Source organism: Typopeltis vanoorti, chromosome 4 (genome assembly GCF_054136105.1).
Source record: "Typopeltis vanoorti isolate ZY-2024b chromosome 4, IOZ_Tvanoo_1.0, whole genome shotgun sequence".
Taxonomy (NCBI): domain Eukaryota; kingdom Metazoa; phylum Arthropoda; class Arachnida; order Uropygi; family Thelyphonidae; genus Typopeltis; species Typopeltis vanoorti.
Genome location: NC_143552.1, coordinates 65911178 through 65933523, shown reverse-complemented (window position 1 = coordinate 65933523; position 22346 = coordinate 65911178). Strand labels below are relative to the sequence as shown.

At 35.1% G+C, this 22346-nt stretch overlaps 1 protein-coding gene across 5 annotated transcripts in view; it reads right to left on the bottom strand.

The window, feature by feature from the left end:
• Positions 1-16838: 16838 nt before the first annotated feature.
• Gale (UDP-galactose 4'-epimerase) overlaps positions 16839-22346 on the bottom strand; it is a 241401-nt gene continuing 235893 nt past the window's right edge. For all 5 annotated transcript variants that reach the window (XM_090391234.1, XM_090391232.1, XM_090391233.1 and 2 more), the window contains one exon: positions 16839-18447. In XM_090391234.1, the coding sequence (XP_090247360.1) occupies positions 18386-18447 (62 nt within the window). In that variant the 3' untranslated portion in view covers positions 16839-18385. The remainder of the gene's footprint in view (positions 18448-22346) is intronic.

Sequence of the window (22346 nt, the reverse complement as noted above, 5' to 3'; positions counted from 1 at the left end):
TTTTCTTATATGATAAAGTAAATAAATATATATTTCTTTACATTTAGTAATGCAACAATGCACATTAGTATTATCGCAATCACCATGTGGTTAAGCAGTAGCCATATAAAGGAGACTTTAATCTATTCTAGTAGTAAACCTGCTTATTGTATCTTATAATCCTTCGGGATTTACTAGAAATAATGTTCCATGTATATTATCATATGTTTGTTTACTTATGCCATGCTCTATTACAACATGCGAGCACTCTAGCAATGGCAGCCATGTTGCCACCAGAGTTTTGCTTTTAATCTTGGTAATGGGCATGTATCAATTTTTAAAAACAGCTGTTGCTGGCTAATGAGAATGTCAGCAAGTAAAGAAGCAAGATGGAGAGAGCTGGAAAGGAAGAAAAAAGAACTGAGTTTTAATTCTGTGATCACGGAAAAGTTTTCATAAGAATCTTTGTCTACTCTCCAATGAGGAACCACGACGTTAACAATTGAAGGACAGTATAATGTATCAAGCCTTCATATATTAGTGAGAATGTTATGTGTTTAACGAAAAGCAAGTGGTGTATGTTCCAAGGAGCAAGATGGAATCTGCAATAAAGTTCCTTTTATTGGAATGCATTTAGAACTGCTTAATTAAATATATTCCTATTGTCTATGTGATTATTCTTTATGCCTACTTCAGCAAAAGGAAGGAAAGATGCATTAAGGAAATGTGCTTGTTAGAAGATGACGTATGCAAGTATATTAGTCGAGTAAGATCTTTTAATTCTTTTATAGCTGTTCAGAGAAATTTGAGAGGCAAGACTGAGGTAAGAATGAGTGGGTAGAAATAAATAAAATAAAGAAAGATAACAACAGGACAGTGCAGGAATAAATGTTGCATAGTCAACAGAAAGTACAGAATTTTAGCTGAATGCAGTGTTAATTAGGGGTTACTGTTGCAGTGACAGATATGATCATACTGCACCAAGCCAAAGGTTACAGCAGTACTCAAGGTAATAATAAGAGATAAATTAGTATATGTCATGCACAAAAAGCAATTTAAAAAAAAAAAATTAAGTTAATCAAACCAGTATCTGCATTTAAATAGAATATACAATCAAATGTGGTTGTATAAATTAACCCTTTTACAAAGTTAAAAACTTCAATTTATCCAATCTGGTAAGATCTGCCTGAGGATATGTAGTACAGATAGATTAGTAAAAAAATCATTCCTTTCTCAAGTGAAGTAGTGGCACTCCACCAAAACATGACAAATAGTGTGATGCATGTTGCACTGTTCACACATAGGTGGATCATAAATCCATAGTAAATATGAATGTGTAAGATGACTGTGATGCAAAGCCTAGCAAGAACAATTTCCTCTCTTCTGTTTCTACATCAGCTAGAGTGGCAGTGCTTAATTTCAGGCTCAATCTAGTGTAATTTGTTCATCAGTGCTTCCTGCTACGATGACTGCATTAGGTAATTAGCTTCAATCTTATAAACCGTCTATAGACTGTATATGAAACTGTCAAACAGCATTAAAAAAACTATGAGCCTGATCAAGCAGCTGCATCTGCAGTTTCTTTTCACTTATTCCAACATGGCTGGGAATCCAGCACAACTGAGCATCAAAATCAAGGGTCTTCATTTTGTATAACAGTTGTAAACCCTCACAAACCACCAGATATGGATTATACACAGGAGAGGAGATGGCCTACAAAGAACTCAATGTGCTTGTATAAATTATACTTTTGGTAGCAGTTTTCTTTTATATGCACAGGTGCAAGCTGAATGGCATGCAACTCTACCATATAATTACTGCAATCATGTAGGATCTGGCTGGATATAGTAATATCAGGAAACACAGCAGCATAGCCAAATGAGGTCTCAGATCTTGAACAATCAGTATAGATGGGCAAGAAATCAGAGTGGACTGCTCTCCATCATCTGTCTATTTGCAGTTGTTGAATTAAACAACTGCAAGTATACAGATGATGGAGTACAAGATTTCTGTGGTTGATAAAATGAGAGGTTGCAGAATGAAGTGCAATACAAACCTGCCATGGAGGAATGCCGATGTTTGGTGCAGGTAATGTCAACATTCATGCCAATAGTGTGCATAATCTCTTTAACACACATACAAAAAGGAAGTATGGCAGTCTGACGTGTGTGATATTGAGCTTCCCAATGCAGAGAAAAGATACTAGTCCACATAGAATGCTCTGGAAGGGGTTTTATTTTTAGGGCATAGTTAAGAGACTGTTTCTCTCTATGTGATAGAGTTTGTTCATTTGTTTCAACATAAAGACTGAGGGGCGATGTGCAAAAGGCACCAGTAGCTATCCATATACCCCAATGATGGATGAGATCCATACATTGCAGGCTGCTCTGCCTTGCAGAACCATAGACTTCATACCCATAATCCAGCTTTGAACGTATATAAGTGCATGATACAACAGCTAAGATGAAGCAATGAAAATCAATCCACACCTCATTCTGCAGAGGATAGAGTGCAAAGATTCAATGCTCTCTTGCACTTTTCTCTTAGTTGACAAGTGTGTGCAATGTTTTCTGTCAAAGTGGATTACGAAGAACTTAGCTTCTGTTGCTACTGCAATAATGGTTTGTCCCATTCTTAACTCAGGATTTTGGGTGCATTTTCAGCAGAAATGTACACTGACATTTTTCTCCTGCTGAAAACCTGAACCCATTATTAAGAGCCCATGGAGAGATACGATCAATTGCTGATGAAGATGACTTTCAATTACCATCATACAGAGAAATGTTACAAGAGTGACAGAAAATTGCAGTCATCAACATACAGAGCATTGCCTACAGCAGAAGGAAGCTGTTCAGTGATTGAGTCAACTTTGATAGCAAATATTGTTATACCTAAGACAGAGCATAGCGGAACACCGCTTTTCTTGATGATATGGTTGAGATAGCATACTTCTCACTTACACTTGGGAGACTCAGCTACAGTGTTTAATAAATACAAGGTATCCTCTGAGACCTAGGTTATAGAGGTCTTTTAATATGCCATATCTCCATGATGTGTCACAAGCTTTTTCATGTCAAAGAACTCTGAAAACAGATGTTCTTGTTTCAAGAATGTGTCTCTTATACAAGTTCCTAAACAAACCAGAAAAGATCACTGCTTTCAAAATACCAAAGACGTCTAGCCCTAACCACATTCTCCAATATTTTACAAAGACAGCTGGTCAGAGCGATAGGTTGATAATTGTTCACTTGTGTTGGATCCTTGCCTGGTTTTGGGATGGCAATGACAGCTGACTTGTGTCAAGAATCCAGAAACTCTTCCTCTGTAAATGAGTATTCTGTTGTATATTAAGAGCAGACAACCCACAAATGATGAAAAATGTTTTAACATCACATAATGGATGTTATCAGGACCCATTGCACTAGGGCTGGACAGGTGTGATGTGCCTTTTATAGGTTAGGCTTCTGTCCAAGCTCACTCCGAGGTATTTCGAGTGAGGCGCGTGTTCTACCATTTTTCCACAGAAAGAAAGGATGTTCTTTCAAGAAAAGGGTGTTCCCCTATGCTCTGTCTCAGGTATAACCTATAAAAGGCACATCACCAACCTGTCCAACAATATTAAAATGAGAAACATCATTTCAAGGCTTGCTGGATCAATCTGGGGTTGTGGTGCAGAAGTTCGTCTGCACTAGCCCTCACAACAGAATATTGTGCCCGTTTGGGAAAGAAGTGTGCACACTAACATTATAGACACCCAGCTAAACTCTACCATGACACAATTAGTGGGATAGTGAAAAGCAATCCTCTCTCTCTCCTGTCCTATCTAATATTGCTCCACCAAACATACGGAGAAGACAAGCCTCTACTAAAGAATTTAATAAAGCAATGAGCAACCCACTCTTGCCCCTGCACCAGACTCTCATAAATCCACCTAGTCTTCGCCTAAAATCTAGAAAGCCTTTCTGGTCCATGGGCAAACTCTCTTCAGTTGCCCTGCCATCAACAACTGACATGTGGAGAGAATACTGGTCCAACAATCTTCCAACAAACGGCTTCCTGGTAGAAGATCCCTGTGCTCCACAGCCTGGTTTTGCTCTTCCTATGAAGATTTGGTCATCTATCAACAGGATCAGAACTAACCAGAATAGATGTGGCTACCTATTACATAAATGGAGGCTGTTAGACCACCCTTATTGTGATTGTTCTCCCGTGGCTCAGACGATTACTCATACTGTGAATGACTGCCCAAAGCACAAATTTCACAGTGGTGGCCTACAGGACATCCACAAGGTGACGGATGAAGCCTTGGATTGGCTTTCCAGACTGGACATTGATTTGTAGCTATTTTTTATTCCTTTTGCCATAAGAATAAATAAATAAAATACAGTAGGGTGAAACAATAAAAGAACTCTTTATAGTTCCTCAATAACAAATGATTGATTGTATGGCTCAAGCTCATTGGTAGAAAAATTAGCTGCTGTTTCCCTTGCTGCTCTTTCAATATCAAAAATTCAGGAGGATATGAAGCTGTTGCTGAGTTCTGGCAAAATTTTCTCCCAAAGTGTCTGCAATAGCTTTGGAGTCAGCAATAACACTTCCATTATGGTCTAAGGTAGACAAATAGTGTGTTCTGTATTTACATTTCATTTTCCAGATTTTATCCCATAAAATTTTTGCACTGATTGTTTGATTAATCAACGATGTAAACTGGATCCAAGATTGTTTTTGACTCTCATGGCTCACATAACATGCTTCGACCCAAGAATGTTTAAAAGCTGAGAACTTGAATATGGTGGAGTATCTATGAAATAAACCCCATATGCTGTCTTGATGTTTTTTTGCCCACTTTGCACTCTGGGTTCCACCAAGGCTTTGGTTAGAGTGGAATGTTTAAAAGCTGAGAACTTGAATATGGTGGAGTATCTATGAAATAAACCCCATATGCTGTCTTGATGTTTTTTTGCCCACTTTGCACTCTGGGTTCCACCAAGGCTTTGGTTAGAGTGGAAACCAAGATGATGTTTTTGGAATTGAGGGTACTGCTGCTTGGACAATACAATCTGTTACATGCTATACCGATAGGTGTTTGACTGACTGTTTCAACATTAAATTTTGGAGAACACCGTTCCTGTGAAGACCGCATGTAAATAACAGGAAAATTATTGCTTCTGCATATATTCTCTTTGGTATCCAATTTGAATAGTGGGAAAATGGCAGGGGAGCAGGTTGTAAGATCTATTGCAGAATATAAGTGGGTAGGCATATAGAAGAACGTATTGAATCTATTATTCAAAAGCGAGAAGTCATTATTGTTAAGATTCCTTCAATGATGCAACCTAGTCTGTTTGCATTGCCACTACCCAGTGTTGTGCCCATTAAAGTCACCTATACGAAATATAGGATCAGGCAGCTGCAAGATAAGGTTATCAAGATTGATTTATTGCAGAATATAAGTGGGTAGGCATATAGAAGAACGTATTGAATCTATTATTCAAAAGCGAGAAGTCATTATTGTTAAGATTCCTTCAATGATGCAACCTAGTCTGTTTGCATTGCCACTACCCAGTGTTGTGCCCATTAAAGTCACCTATACGAAATATAGGATCAGGCAGCTGCAAGATAAGGTTATCAAGATTGATTTCATTTAACTCAGCACCCGGTGGTAAATAAATCGAACATACTGTAACAAGAAATCCCACAGATAGGCACATCCAGAGCAGTAGTAAGCTGGACAGGATAGAAAGGAGGGAAGGAGACCCACTGCAACACCCCTGATCCTTGTAGGCAAGCTCATAGCTGATTGATCCTGGTAGGGCCATCCAGGACTGCTGGTCTTGCTGAAGCACAGGCCCAAGTAGTACAAGACTACCAGAATCTCCCTTTCTGGATGTTGTAGGGTCACAGCGCACAGCAACAGGGTACTGGATCCTAGTGATGGTCTGGGGGGAAAAAAAAAACTCAGGAGAAGTAGAGTAAATACAGGAAGAGAAGCAGAGGAAAAGAGGAAGGGTGAAAAGGGCCAGTACCATTACTGGGAGGTCTCCCTCTACCACAAACAGGTGCCCCACGAGGAGAGATATAATATTTGATGTTATCTCTCAGAATAGAGCTTAACTGCGAGTTAGAGTTGGAAAGATTTTCTTTGAGTTCATACTATGTAATCTGAAATGAATATATAGTTGTACTCTATATTTAATTAGAATTTAGGAGTTAGATATACACTATCTACCAATAACTGCCAGGACTCCTCTGTTATTTGAAATTATGGAACATTTCAGGTTTGTATAAAAACTAGTATACAAGCAGAATTTCATCATAACAGTTGAATACAGGTGGTATGGCAACACAATGCAAACTCAGTGACTTTGACAGAGGTGTAATTGTGGGCCGTTACATTAGTGGCATGTCCATACGTGCCACTGCTGCTCAACTGGAGCATCCAAAATCAACAGTTAGAGATGTGATCAAAAAGAGATGTTCTGCATCAGTAGTGCAGGAAAACACCCAAGGTGGCCACCAAAAATGACTGACAGAGACAGGAGAGTGTGTTAAAATGGGCGGTATGCAAAACTGGCTACAATTGGCACCACAGACCATCCGTGATGAGTTCCAGAGCACTGGTTAACCATGGTGAGCACTAATAATGTACAAAAAGAACTTCATTTACTGAGTTTCCATGGAAGAGCATCAGCACATAAGCCAAACATCACAACATTGAACAAGGCAGCTTGTCTGGCCTGATGTAAAGAGCATGTGAACTGGATAATTGACCAGTGGAGCAAGGTACTCTGGAGCAATGAATCAAGGTTCACCTGTTTCCAGTCTGATGGTAGGGTGGGGGGTGGAGGCAGCCTGGTGAACACTTGTTAACACAGTGTGTTGTTTCACATTAAAGTTTGGTAGTGGAGGAGTAATAGTGTGGGGTGCATTCAGCTAGTTTGGAGTGGGATCACTGGTCGTTGTCCATGGTTCCATGAAGGAAGCTCAGTACCTTGATATTCTGGATCAGGTGCTGCCTACACTGTGGAGTTTTTATGGAACAGACCCATGTTACTATCAAGATGACAATGCCCCATGCTACAAAGCTGCAGCTATTATGGAATGGTATGAAGCGATGGGTGTTAAACTACTGCTCTGGCCTGCGCAGTCCTGGCCTAAATTCCATCCAACACCTGTGGGACGAATTGGAGTAGTGATTGAGGTCCAGCGGAGCATGTACCCGATCTGCCACTGAACTTAGTGCTGCTTTGATGGAGGAATGGAGACAAAATTCCACCTGATGTCTGCCACGCATTGTGGAAAGCCTCCCTCAAAGGGTGCAAGAGGTGATCAAAGACAAAAATGACATACCCAATATTAGGGTTCATCTGTGGTGTCAATAGTAAATTGCTAAAGTGTCTGGGAAATTATTGGTAGATAGTGTATATAAAATATTAGAATTTACCAATTACAATTCTTTAGAGAATATGAATGTTAGATCTCCTTAGAGAGACAAAGAGAATCACTTAATATGTAGAATTGAGTCTATTGTATATATTTACATGTTTACAGTAAATATTTTAATTTTTTATATATTTGAACTTCATTTTTAGGATAAACACAACATACTAATTTTGAAGTCAATGAACCATCATGGGTGGGTATGAATCTGAAACATTCTAACCAACCACTAAACAAAATCAAAAATATTGTTATCTTACTCTCCACGATGGACTATAACTAAAAGGACTGGTTATATAGTGCAAAGATGAGAGTAGAAAATAACTGATGTAGTTGAGTGACAGAAATAGCATAAATGGCACAGTCTCTTTACAAGATAACAATATGTATCTATTATGGGTACAAACTAGGAATCTTATGGATCTCTAACAATAGTACTTGCTTGCTAGGTGTAGGGTTCAAAATCACTGCAGATATCTGCTTATCTTTTGGATGCGATGTTCCCATATTTTTTCATTCAGGAACATTAGCCATGTACTATATAATATTTGACTTGAAAGGAAATACACCAGACATCAGTATGTTAACAATTTATTTAAAGGAACTATTAAACAATTATCTTTTTTTTTTTTAAAAAAAAAGATAGATGTATTTAATTTTATTTCATTAACTTCATCAAATACAAAACATTTTGCAAAGTTCATCTGACAAATCATTTTATATTCAACTATAAGATGAAGTAATATTTATAATAAAAGATAAATAACAATAAAATAGGTAGGTAACATAGTACAATCAGTCTTTGAAATTGAATTGATTATGATAAAAAATGACTTAAGCCACTGACTTGTCTGGATTCAACATATATAAAAAATAATAATAATATAATATATATATTGGTCATGAATGAATATGGTGACATCATAAACTTCATTATGTTTCATTTCAAAAACAGCAGGTCTAGTTTTGGTAAAATTTCTATAAATCTTTTTCAAGTCAGTTTATTTCTCTTTGGCAAATATATGACTAGGAATCAAAATTACTAATATAAAGCAGAAGACAAGCTCCTCTTTGGAGCATAAGATCAAAATTAAAAGAGTAATTGGAATTAAAGTTTTAATTCCAAGTTAAAAATCATGAATATTTGTTTTATAGTTCAGGACAGATTTTGCAAAATTTTGTAAACAATATAATAAAACAAAAACTATATGAAATTTAACAATGCAATTTTCATCAAACATTTGTTTAGTAAATTGATGCTTCAATACAAATTTACATATCAGACCGTATCCCATGAATCTTTATTATTACAGGAAGCATAACTCTCTCTCTCTCTCCAACATAATTTCATATGTATATACATGCAACAACATATACATATATATATATAGAGGGAGAGAAAATAGGATGGAGGGATCTCTTGACATGGTGAGAGGATGATTACTTGGTAACATACTGGAAGGCACACGTGTCTGATATATGAATGCAAAGCTTCTTCCCATGAAACAGAAATATGCACAGTTGTAACTATGTAAAAAGTAATATTTATGCATCTTTCCTCAGAACCATAAACTGGGTGGGTGGGTGGGGGAATGCTTACTTATACATAAAACATTCTTCTATGCAGCATCATTTTTTTAGCTGGAAAATATATTTGAGAAGAAATTATTGCTTTTATCTATTATGTATATTCTGTGTCTTCTAATTTAATGGAATTATTAGAGCACAAAGAGAAATAATTAAATGGTAAGTTTAATTAAGAAATAATTAAACATGCTATTGAATTATTTCTCTTTGTGCTGTAATAATTCTATTAAATTGTAACATCAGTGTAAACCAGTAACTATGCCTAAATACTCATCTTCTGACTAATTTTTATACCACCTGACAAACTTATATATTCATTTTGTATTTTTGGCATAAAACTTGCACTTTATAATAGCATTTCCCCACCTATCAATGACATATTTTTGTTAACCAACTTATGTAAATTCTTTACTTTCCAAGCAAAATTTGCTGAGTTTCACCTTGATCATCTTCAGGGCAGAACAGAAAAAACATAATGAATAAAATTACTACAATGATGTAATGTATGCATTTTAAAGCAAAAGGAAGGCTTAGTCAGAACTACAATCAATGTTTAGTATGAATAAGGAAGTCTCTGGGCCTGTTTGGATGAGTGGATATCATCTCTGCTCTCCAACTAACAGGCTCTGTCTTGAATTAAAATGTAGCATATATGTTTGAAAATTTTCAAGTGGTAGATGATGTTCAATGACTAGTGGGAGATCCTCATCCTGTTTACAGGTCTGTAGTGCTACAAAAAAAAAAGTTTCATATTTGGCCTCTAGAGCAGAGTTTTTGCATTATCTAACTCTTGGACCATCCACTTACACTATGTGTTACAGGTTTCTGATTGCTAACTGGTGGAATTAATTAATAAAAACTACGTGGGATGTTTAAATATCAGAAAGTCTTAGACAGTCATTTCTATTTAGATGCATTTTGTCTAACAATGCTTTATAGCATTTTTTATGTGATCTTTCTAACAGAAAAGAGGTTTTTTTACGAGAACTTTGCTTTTGTTCCAATGAATACTATAACTACAATGAATACTGTGACCAGAAAAAAATCACATGATGGGCAGCACTCGACTTGCCTTTGAAACCTCACATAATCTTGATGTTCATTTAAGTACACAAAAGGGAAGTCAGCAATTTGTGTGTGTGTGTGTGTGTGTGTGTGTGTGTGTGTGTGTGTGTGTGTGTGTGTGTGTGTGTGTGTGTGTGTGTGTGTGTGTGTGTGTGTGTGTGTGTGTGTAGATATATATACACATCCACCCACTCTCACACACACACACACAACAGTATATGCTACAGAAACCCCTGATGATGTCTGCATGAGATCATGGAACCTATCTTCTTTTAAATAAGATGGTAGGTTGGCCTGAAGATTTACAGAATGCAAGAGCTTGCTAAGTTTTAAGATGAATCTTGGATACACAGAATGGAAACCCTACATCTTCTCAAGGCAACTAGGAGTGAATGAAGATTGTAGGCATTTATTACCTTCTCTACAAGGTGAAAATTATTACAGAAAAAATATATTTAATGAGTTATAATTCTTATTCAGGTGTAGAGCACAATACATGAGCTTCATACCAGTGTTTTAATGTATCCAACTTTTGATATGGTTGACTACTTCTGGAAAGGTCTTGTTAAACATCTGATAGCATTAGGGCTATCAGAAAGGAAAGTTCACAAGGACAGAATGGAACAGCAAGTTAAATTCATATAACAAAGATTTAATACATGAGAAGTTACAGACAAACTTGTAATCCACCAAGTGAATTACAATGAACTACTGCCAGACTATATGCCAGAATATTACTGCCAGACTATATGAAAGTTACTACTTGCTGTAGTGACTTTCATATAATCTGGCAGCAATGTTATTGGGCTTAGACCGAAGAACTTTTTTTTTTTTGGACTTTTATATTGAGTGAATTCATTATAGTGAGAGCCATTGCATTTTGCATTTACTATATTTCTATAAAACAGCGTTTTTTTTTTAATCATGATTTTTTAAAGTGCAACTGTTTTGCTATATCCACACTTACTTTTAATTTTTTTATGTTTTATATTTAATTTCTTTATTTTCCCTCATACTCTGTTTTTTATTTATAGCAACAGGCATGGCACTCTAAATTATTGAGATATATAGGTAACGAAACTTGGAATTTAGTCTTTCCAAATTCCAGAATTATCATTAACTTGATAATGTTATAATGCCAGTCATGCTGCTGCAAAAATTTCTGACCCATTTAAAGATTCGGATTTCAGAGGTATAATTTCTCAATTTATCCATCTCAAGTCTCAGATTAAAGTGCAACTGTTTTGCTATATCCACACTTACTTTTAATTTTTTTATGTTTTATATTTAATTTCTTTATTTTCCCCCATGCTAATGTGAATGAAGCTTAGTAAATAGCATTAACAAAATAATACGCATCAATAAGAAAAGGTCATATTTTATCCAGAATTATCATTAACTTGATAATGTTATTATGCCAGTCATGCTGCTGCAAAAATTTCTGACCCACTTAAAGATTCTGATTTCAGAGGTATAATTTCTCAATTTATCAGATGGCGTGGTGCTCTAAATTAAGATATATAGTAATGAAACTTGGAATTTAGTCTTTCCAAATGCAGTGCCAAAATTGCTGATTAAATTGAACAATAAATTCTAAGTGAGGAAAAAAAACAAAACAGAACAATCTGTAAAAATGGTTTTCAGATAAATGCTCCAATTCATTCTGTGGAATTACACTTCCCTAGGAAGTAAGAAAGCTCCAGTTCTTCCATAAAATTCAAAAAACACTGTTTTTGAATTTTATGCACTAATAAATTTTATATAATTTATAAATGTGGTAAAAAAAAAGAAAAGCTAAACTCATACTTTATTTCTTTCTTACTAGATTATATCCATGAGACTTGGATGACAATTTTGCCTAAAAATAAAGTTTTGCAAGTTTTATCTATTTAAATATTACTGATTACAATAACTATAGAATAACTTTTCTAAATAACTTCTTTTATGTGTATATGTGAAAGGAAGAATTTTACACACACACATACACACAGAGAGAGAGAGAGAGAGATAATGCTATCTTTCTATTAGTTATTATAAACAAATTTATCAACGATTTACATTTTAATGCAATATAAAGTGCTATATAAAAATGCAACATGAAGTGTTATTTTTGAATTTATTCAGTACTTATAAATGTAATAAAAAATGATCTAGTACTATTAAGTGTAATATTTTCATCACTGTACAATTTCTTATTAATTTTTTAGAAAAAAATTTAAAAATATTAAAATATTTATTAAAATAATTTTTTTAAATAAAAATTTATTTAAAAAATACCCCATTCTAGTCCACAGAAGCTAACATTGATGACATAACATACCCCTAGTAAATAATATCAACAGTATGACATGCACTTAAATACATGTCAGCTGATGTTTGCCCACATATGTCATTGCAGGCTATAGGTCAATCTTAGAATAGGCCTTAATATACAAAGTCCAAACAAACACAATATACCAGCCACCACAACATATAAAAAGTACAACTAACAATCTATATTAGAAGAATTATCAATGAAAGTAGAGACTAATCAGTGAGCAGTGGCATTATGCCATCTGTATTAATAAAAAATTGCTGCAGTCACCATCGCATTATTAAAATCAACAATGCATCACCTACTTCCTTTGGTACAGTAATCTCTGTCTACAGAGTGAAAGCACTGCTATGGGATCTCTAACCTTTGTTACGTTCTTCATGAAGCAAGGATGAAGATAACCACATACCTTACATCCAGGATTATCTGATATGTAATCATTGCTTTCTCATGTTACAATTTATTAGCAGAAATCCATTTGAAAACTGAGTGAATGAGGATGGACCAAAATTTGGACTTAGTGTCCAGACTGTATTCTGTATTAGCTGTAGCTTAAACTATTGGATCATCATCATTGTACAGAAGTTTGATTATACAACTCCATATTGATGATATAACATAATCAGCTATTATATGGCTGTGGCATCATATAGTTGATACAAGGTCCCTGCTTTCATCACACAAATACAAACGTGAAAGATCAGATACCAGAACAACCTCAACAGACATGAAGAATAGACATTGTCAATGTGCCAAAAATCCAAAGAAGTGGAACTAGCAGAGAAATTACAGAAATATCATAATTGATAACAACTGGCATTAATAAAAGGTGATATTCTTGTAAATGATAAGTTTACATGATGATGATTTAAGTAGGCAGCTTTGAACAACTCTTTACTTTTGCAGGAGGTTTGAAGGTTGCCTTGATGTTGTATTTATGTAGTATTCTATCTTTTTTTTTTTTTTTTTCCCCTGATATTCCCCTAATGTATGGCATGGCTATGGCATTCTTGTAATCTTTTTTTTTTTTTTTTTTTGCTTTTAATGGTATTATGGTGGAGGAGCTTGTGAACTCTTTTTTTGTTATAGCCATTTTTTATAAACATTTGTCTAATAATTTCATATTCCTTTTTCAGCAAGTGTTGAAAAAGGAATGCGATTGTTAGGGCTCTATGTTTGAGGGTGCTGATGCCCCCTAGTTTTTGTGTTGGATGGTGATATGAATTTTTGGGTATGTATTGGCCTTTGTGTGTGTGTGCGCGCGCGCGCACGTGTAGGTTTGCGATAGACCATGAATGAAAGGCAGCCTGGAAGAAGATGTGTGACAAGTGTGTCTAGAAAATGAAGTGAGTTATTGTTTTAAATTTGAGTGGTAAACTGGATACATTTGTGGTGGCTTAGGAATGTATTTAATGTTTCACAGCTGTGGGACCAACATTAAGGCAACCTTCAAACCGCCTGAAAAAGTAAAGCGTATGCTCAGGTCATTCAAAGATCTCCTTCCCTATTTTGCCCACCCAGGGGTTTATAAAATTCAGTGCACTTGCAAACTACCCTACATAGGGGAAACAGGATGCACCATCCCAATTAGAAAAGGCAAACACAAATGCCACATTAAATTCCTCCACTATGGTAAAACAGGCCTGTCAGACTATGCACTTACACATCACAGAATCAACTGGAAAGCCACCAAGTCCCCACACCACACTAAAATCTGGTTAGAAAGAAAGTTCAAGGAAGATTGTGAGATGCTAAAACATCATCTGAATATCAACAAGAATAGATTAGTAATTCCAAGAATCTGGAGGACCCATCTGCAACTTATATAGCATCCAGAACATGGCAGAACCCCAGCACAAGAAAACCTTAATATACGAGGACTATAGAGATGCGTTTAATAATGTAGTTCCACTATAAAACTTTTTATATTTTTTTTATCATTTGTATATTATTATATTTATAATATATATATAAGAAATTTATTTTATTTTGATAATTTATTTTTGTGTATAATTTTTTATTTATTAGTTTTTTTTTTCTTCACCAGAAGTCAGGTTAGGATAAACACAATTGACAAAACATTTAGATTTATCATACTTTTGTTTTTCCTCCTATCCACCAACCTCTATAATCAACATTCCCTGAAATGCTCTGCATAACCAACACTCCCAAGTCCTAATATCACTTTTGTTATTTATCTTTGGACCCTCTCTAGTGTTTTCCACATCACAATGAAAATGAGGCAGCCAAATATGAATACAGTAGTCCATATGTGGTTGGTCCAATGCTTTATATAGAGCCTTGTTCTTCAATCTGTGGTCTGCAGACTGGCACCGGTCCACAGAAATTTCCTAGCGGTCTGCCAAAAATTTCGTCTCTCAGAAACAACACTCCAGCCACATATCAAATTTTCTAACCTCTAAGCAGCAGCAGCAGATGTCGCACTAGTTAAAAATTGTAATTTCATAACATTGGATTTAATAAATAAAATACTATTTAAATTGGTTTATGTTTTAGTCTTAGCTGTCAGCCGGTCCGCGAAATATTTCTCCTATTTTTCCCGGTCCGCAGGTGTAAAAAGGTTGAAGAACTCTGATATAGCGGCACCACCATGTCATCCCTACGTGTCAATCATAGCAGCAATACAATGTGCAGTCTCCGCAACACTTACAATGTACGTGTTGCGGAGACTGAACTTTAGAACTTTAGTTTGCTATTTACCATCATCTCACGATCTCAAATCTCATCCATTTCCTGAAGTACAGCTCCACCAATACAGTATGTAGCCTTGTATTTCAGTACCCCAAAGTGTAACAGCTTGTATTTATTAATATTAAAACTACAACACAACTCATCTGTCCAAGCTAAAAGTCTATGGACAATAAATATCAGAAAGGTTGCAAAATGTTTTTGAGACTATTAGGAAAAGCTTAAAAGTGATGACAGTAATATTCCAAACATTTCAAAAACTGTAATGATGTAAGAAAAAAATAAGGATATTCTTATTATATCCCAAGTTAGCTGGTCTTGGGCATGGACAGCAGGGTTTTTTCCGCCAGTTTATCTGGGGTTTTTCATCCCGCAAGCAGGCAAACTGGCCCCGTGAACACACAGGTTATAGTTATAAATACTTACAACAAAGAAGGCAACGGGAAACCACCTTGCATCACTATCTCCCTAGTAATCAGCTGCAACCCTCTCAAAGAGAGGAAGCCACAGGATTAGGATTAGCTATTTAATTAAACTTGGGAATGAAGCATAAAGATTTTCATACAAGCAGAAATTTCTTTCTGGTCCTTTGGTATAATAAGAATAAAAGACTGTGGGGGAGCCAAAAACTACCATAGTAAACATAAGCATAGCTTTAAAAAGTTTTTATATGAATTAGCATATATAAATAAAATTAGTATGAATATAATAATTCATTAGCTGCTATGAAAATATGTAAATCTGGCAAGAGGTACATAATTAGGTTTAAAAGTACAGTTCTTCATTTAGTGTAAATGATATGGCATATACTCATTGCAAACATCTAGAGATCGTTACACACACACACAAAGTATAAAAATTTTGCAGGATGCATCTTTGAATGGCATTTTATCACAGTTTGATGGTAGCAGTGGATTTACAGTACAATACAGCAATAATTGCATATCAATCTTAATTTAAAGGCAATATTTCAAATACTCTATCAAAACCTCTGATCACTTTTTGAAGTAATGCAAAAAAAAAAAAAAAAAAAAAAAAAAAAATTGGATTCAGACCATTTAGAGGTGTTACACACTAATAGGCAACAACTGGGATTAAATGTATTCTTCAAAGGGTTACCTATTGACATTTGAGACATAGAAAGGGATAATCTACAGGGTGTGTTCGGGATAAATTTGACATATTTATAATTAATTATATTTTTCCGTAAGTTACATGTATTAACACACACTTCTCTGCATTTAAAAGTTTGGACCCTTCTTCATTCATATACAAGATGTCAGAAAGGATGGATAGCTGGAACCCACCTGAATCATGGAAGAGAATAACTTGTATCATGATGATTCGTGCCCGCCATCAAAATAAGGATATTACGACTGCTGCCCAATGCTCCCTGAATACAGTAAAAACAATCAGGCATGAACTAGAGACTTGCAATGGTGACTACGAGGATGTAGCAAGAAGAAAGATCCCTAGTAGACGATCTGATTGCGTTCGTACAGCAGAATTCCTCGCAAATCTGCAGGAACAGGTGTTGAAGAACCCTGGCATTGGAATTCGGGCTTTGTTCGTGGAGTTGCTAACTGTAGTCAAGCCCTGGATAACAAGGGTAGCCAATGGTAGGCCGTATGTATGGCAGCAGGATTCGGCCCCTTGCCACACCTCTGGGAAAAGTCAAAAATGGTTGTCTGAAAATTTCTACGACTTCACCAGTCCAAATGTTTGGCCTCCAAACTCCCCAGACCTTAACCCCATGGATTATTTTGTATGGGGCGCAGTTGAAAAAGACACCAATCGCACTTCCAGTAATACAAAAGCCCAGTTAATGGATAAAATTAAAACAGTTTTTGCGGCCCTTCCCAGGGAGACTGTAGCATCAGCTTGTTCAAGGTTCCGAAGCAGAATTGAAGCTGTGATCGATGCTAATGGTGGTTATTTTGAGTAAATCTTGTTGATAGTATTGTAATTAACTCTGCCTGTAATGTTTTTTTGTCAATTCATTAAATTTAATAGATACAAAGAAGATTTTCTTTTTCCTTACGAAACTGTCAAATTTATCCCGAACACCCTGTATATGGCATATAGAACATGGATAAATAACATCAAGACAGAACAATTAGCATTACTCTAAAAGCAAGTAGGAATATGTCTGTTGGCAGTTTAGTGGGCCTCCAACAATGAGTCTGCTGACTCCAAGGAGGTTACTAAAATAATAATAATCTGTTTTGTGTGAGTGAAGTGTGAACAGACATGTTTAGGACACTGATATAGAGAAGTAAATTTCTATAAATAATCTTTTTTGGCCATATTTACAATAGGAAACAGTGCTGACAATCTACTGAATGCTATTCATTCAGTAGATTGAATGAATGTCCTGTTTTCTGCCAGAGGAACTTTTGCAGATTGTATGATTGATTATAGTTGAAGGAGGTTGGAACTTTTATATAAATAAATAAGTAAAATTAGTTATTTCAGCCTTTGGAAAAATAATAATTTCCATGCATATTACATGGCTGTATTTAAAAATCACATCAAAATTGAAATTATTCATGTTTCATTCTAGTATTTGCCTATGACAATCTAATCTCACCATGAAGCATAAACCCTTTGTGCTTCTCACATAAATGGCACACATGAAGCATAACTATTTTTTATTTTTCATATGGTCAAATTGACATGAATTTTGTAGCATGGGTTGCATAAGCCACAAGACAGCACACCCAACCTAAATGAGCATGAGATGCCACTGAGATATATATATATATATATATAACTGCAATGACTAAAAATGAATGGTACTTAAAAAAAAAAAAGAAAATTCAGTTACAACATTCATCAATGAACAAATGCATATACAGAGAGAGAGAGAAAAAAGAGGGGGGCATGAAACAAGTAAGCAATTCCTTTTAAATAAATAACTTTAGAATAATTGATACGTTCACTATTTCATTTTAAGATTCCAGAATTATATACATAATTACTGACTAGTATTTAATGCCAAACACTTTTCTGAAACAATTACAAACATTTCTTAGACTAACTACTCTTAACCTATAGTTTAATGAGATCACTCAAATCATTACATATTATTATTTCCAGTTATATTAAAATCATATACAGTATAAGACTAGGAAAATATTTGCTAAAAACATTATGTTTTTATAATATTATTTCTATTTTTTTAAAAAATAATTAAAAAAAAATCTGTTCAACAATGGCTCGCTCATCTATATACATGTTGGAAGTCAAATTCAAAAACAATAATATATAATCTGCTGTCACAGCCACTCATCAGATTTCAGTCTTTTGGAAACCTAGTGGATTTTGAGACTGCCATTTCCATGTGTCATTACCTGTAATGAATTCAAATTTATTTTAGGAAACAGCATTCCACAAGATACTTTTAGATAAGTGTTATAAAATAAATTCAGTGTTATGATATTTTGAACCTGTGGTTCATATAGATCCTTTGGCTAAAATATAAAATAAGCAAGCTTTTTTCAATATGGAACTCTTCATAATAATGAACTGTTTTTTTTTTGGATACAGATGTTTTAATTAAATTAATGAAAGGAAGGCATTTAATGAAATAATGGTATAATGATTTCATACACCTTTAACCTTTGTGGCAATATTCATAATAAACTTCTATATAGAGCATTTTGAAAACCAAGCACTCAAACACAGCCACACTTAAACCGACAGTTGGATTACACTATGTTGATGAAATAAATTAATAACTCTTAAAGATTAAAATGGAGTACTAATCAAAGAAAAAGAACAGATCAAAAGAAGAAGAAGAATAGAATCCTTCTATGCCCAATTATATGATGATTCTCAGAACTTACACCAATATGAAAACAAAAATACAATACTCCAAATGGAAGAAGTTCATTATGCAATTGGCAGCATGAGTAATGGAAAGACAACAGGTGAAGATTAATTACCTTACTAGTTCTAGAAGAATGTGGTGCACCAGTCATGACTATGTTAAGTAAAATTTATACATCATTCATAAGCAGAAGAGAATACCAGAATTGAAATAATGCTATCCTTATTATAGTTTTTAAAAAAGGGAGACAGAGAAGATATTAAAAATTACTGCCCTATCAGTCTCCTTTCAACAATATACAAATTTAAAAAAAAAATCATTAGCAATAGAATACAAACCACCAAGTAGATTTTTGCCAGCCTCCAAAACAAGCAAGATTCAGAAAAAATTACAGAACCATTAATCATACAGGGTGTCCCAAAATTCACGCAAGAACTAATTTTGATAGAAAACATAGGTTTTTAATTAAAAATTGTAATTTCTTATTGATTCATAAAGTATACAGTATAGAGTTATGCATGGAATAGCATATCGAATAAATGGCCTCCACGGCTTTGCTGGCACATATGCACTCTTTTGTTGAAATTTTCCATGACCGTTTTGCATAAATGTGGCTGAATTTCGTTGATACAGTGCTCAATTTCCACCTTCAAGGCATGGGTGGTCGTGGGCTTGTTGGCATAAACCTTCATCATCATAATCAAATTCCTGCCATTTACCCTCAAGGGGTGTACAGGATATGACAGTACTAAATGAAAAAATTACATCATTACTAACTTCCTATCTACAATTTTCCTCCAAATTAGTCTGTTACTTGTCAAGACTCCAACATTATCAGATCTTATATTTCTATCGTCTAAGGCACTTTGTACCATATCAATCCACCTATATCTTGGTATCCCTCTGGGTTGTTTTCCTGCCAACATGGCAGAGAACACTTGTTTTGCTAATCTTTCCTCTCCCATTCTATTTAAGTGACCATACCACCTGAGATTAGCTCTGCTAATGCATTCCTGGATGCTGACAATGTCAAGTTCTTTCCTAATATCCTCTTTTTTTTTTAATATGATATTGCCATTGATGCCATCTGTTCATGCCTCTAATCTTTCTCAGGACTCTCATATTTGCGGTCTCTAGTCTTTGGTCAAGTGTTTTACTTCTGACCCAGCACTCAGATCCAAAGGTTAAAACTGGTTTGAACACTGCCTTGTATACAGCTAATTTAGTGTTCCGACTAATTTCTCTGTTATCAATATGAATTTATTCAATTGACTTCCCACCATACCATCTTTGCTGATTCTGTTGTCTATTTCTATATTTAATTTACCATCTTCAGTAAAAATCGTGCCTAAGTAGCTGAAATGTTTTACTTGTTCCACAGGTTCTCCATTCACAACACAGTTGACATTTTCAATGATTCTGCCTATTTTCATTGTCTTTGTCTTTTTATTGCTGACCTTCATACCATATCTATTACAACAGCTATTCAATTTAGTCAGAGAATCTTGCAAACTTGTAGCGGATTTATTTATAAGTATAACATCATCCGCAGAAAGCAAAGAGCTGACGTTAACATCTCCAATTTTGATATCATGTTTAATACCACTTTCTTTCATAATGTGATCCATATAGATAATGAATAACAGAGGGAATAACGTACATCCATGTCTCACACCAGATTTAACATTAAACCATCTTCCTGTACTTCCTTCAATTTACAACTCAAATAAAGACTAAGTATTGCTTGATATAATGCCCCATTGACGCCATATAACTGTAGCATATTAAATAGCTTCTCTCTTGGCACCTTGTCATATGCCTTTTCCAAATCGACAAAACTTAAATACAGATCTTTGTTATATTCCCATGCTTTCTCGACTATTTGTCGTAAAGTGAAGATCTGATCCTGACAGCCTCTATTTGGCCTGAATCCAGCTTGTTCTTCACCAAGCTTTTCTTCCACAATTCTTCTCAACCGTTTCTCAAGTATAAAACTAGTATTAATCTTACCAAGAACACTCAGTAGGGAAATACCTCTGTAATTCTCACATTCAGTTTTATTTCCCTTTTTATATATGGGTACTATGAGAGCTCTACTCCAATCATCGGGAATTCGTCCCTCTGTCCAGGCTTTCTGAAGTATGCAGTGCAGCCACTGTAAGACTTTTATACCACCATACTTCAGCATTTCTGGTCGTATATCATCTACTCCTGTTGCCTTTCCACATTTCAAGCCTTTGATGGCTTTTTCTACTTCAAGTATAGATATGTATTCCTGACTGCATGCCTGGTCAGTGTTTTTTATCACTGTGCTGTCATCACTGCTTGTTTCATTTAGCAGTTTTTCAAAGTAATTACTCCATACTTCAAGGATATCTTTTTCTCCTGTTTTCATGTCACCTTTATCATCTCTAACTCCTTTTTACAGCACTCTTTCCTCCATTCCTAAGTTTCTTCAACAATCTCCAGAATATTTATTTTGCCATCTTCTTGATATTTATTTTCTATATTCTTGCCAAAGTCCTCCCATGACTTTTGTTTAGCTAGTTTTACACACTGTTTAGCTTTGTTACATTCGTCTCTGTATTCTGTAAGAGTAAAAGCTGACTTATTTGCCAGGAACTTTTGATATGCTTTCTTCTTTTCCTTCACTGCCTCTTTAACTTCCTGTGTCCACCAGGAAGTTCTGATTTTTTTATCCTTGCAGAAAACCTCACCACATGCCTCTCTGGCAGAATCGATCAATGTTTTCTTCAGAGTTTGCCACTGAATCTCCAAGGTTTGATTCCTGTTCTCAAACTCTTTCATTTTCTTTTCAATAATCTTTCTGTATTTTAGTCTACAGTTAACATCTGAGAGCTTCTCAACTTTTATTAGCTTTAAAACTTTCTTACATGTTATTCTTTTCAATATGAAATTCAATTTTATCCTGCTCAAGACTAAATAATGATCACTTCCAATTTCAAATCCTCTCTACACTCCGGTGTCCTGCACCAGGGAGAAAACATCACTATCAACAATAACATAGGCAAAGAGACTTTTCTTATTCCTAGCCTCTTCTCACCATGTGAATTTGTGTACATTTTTCGGTTGGAACATGGTGTTAGTAATAACCAGTCCATGCCCTGAGCAGAAATCCAACAGATATTTGCCATTATTATTAGCTTTGCTCTTTTCTCCAAATTTTCCCAAAATATTTTTGTATGTCTCACAATCATTTCCTACTCTGCTATTTAGATCCCCAACAAGGACCAACTTTTCCTTTTTCATTGTGTCAGTTGCTTTTTCTAAAGAGTCAAAAAATTCCTCCACTTCTACCTTAGTAGAACCTTCTGTGGGACCATAGGCACAAATAAGTTTCATTGTCCAGTTCCCCATTCTCATATTTGCCCACATTACTCTACTTGAGACTGACTGACA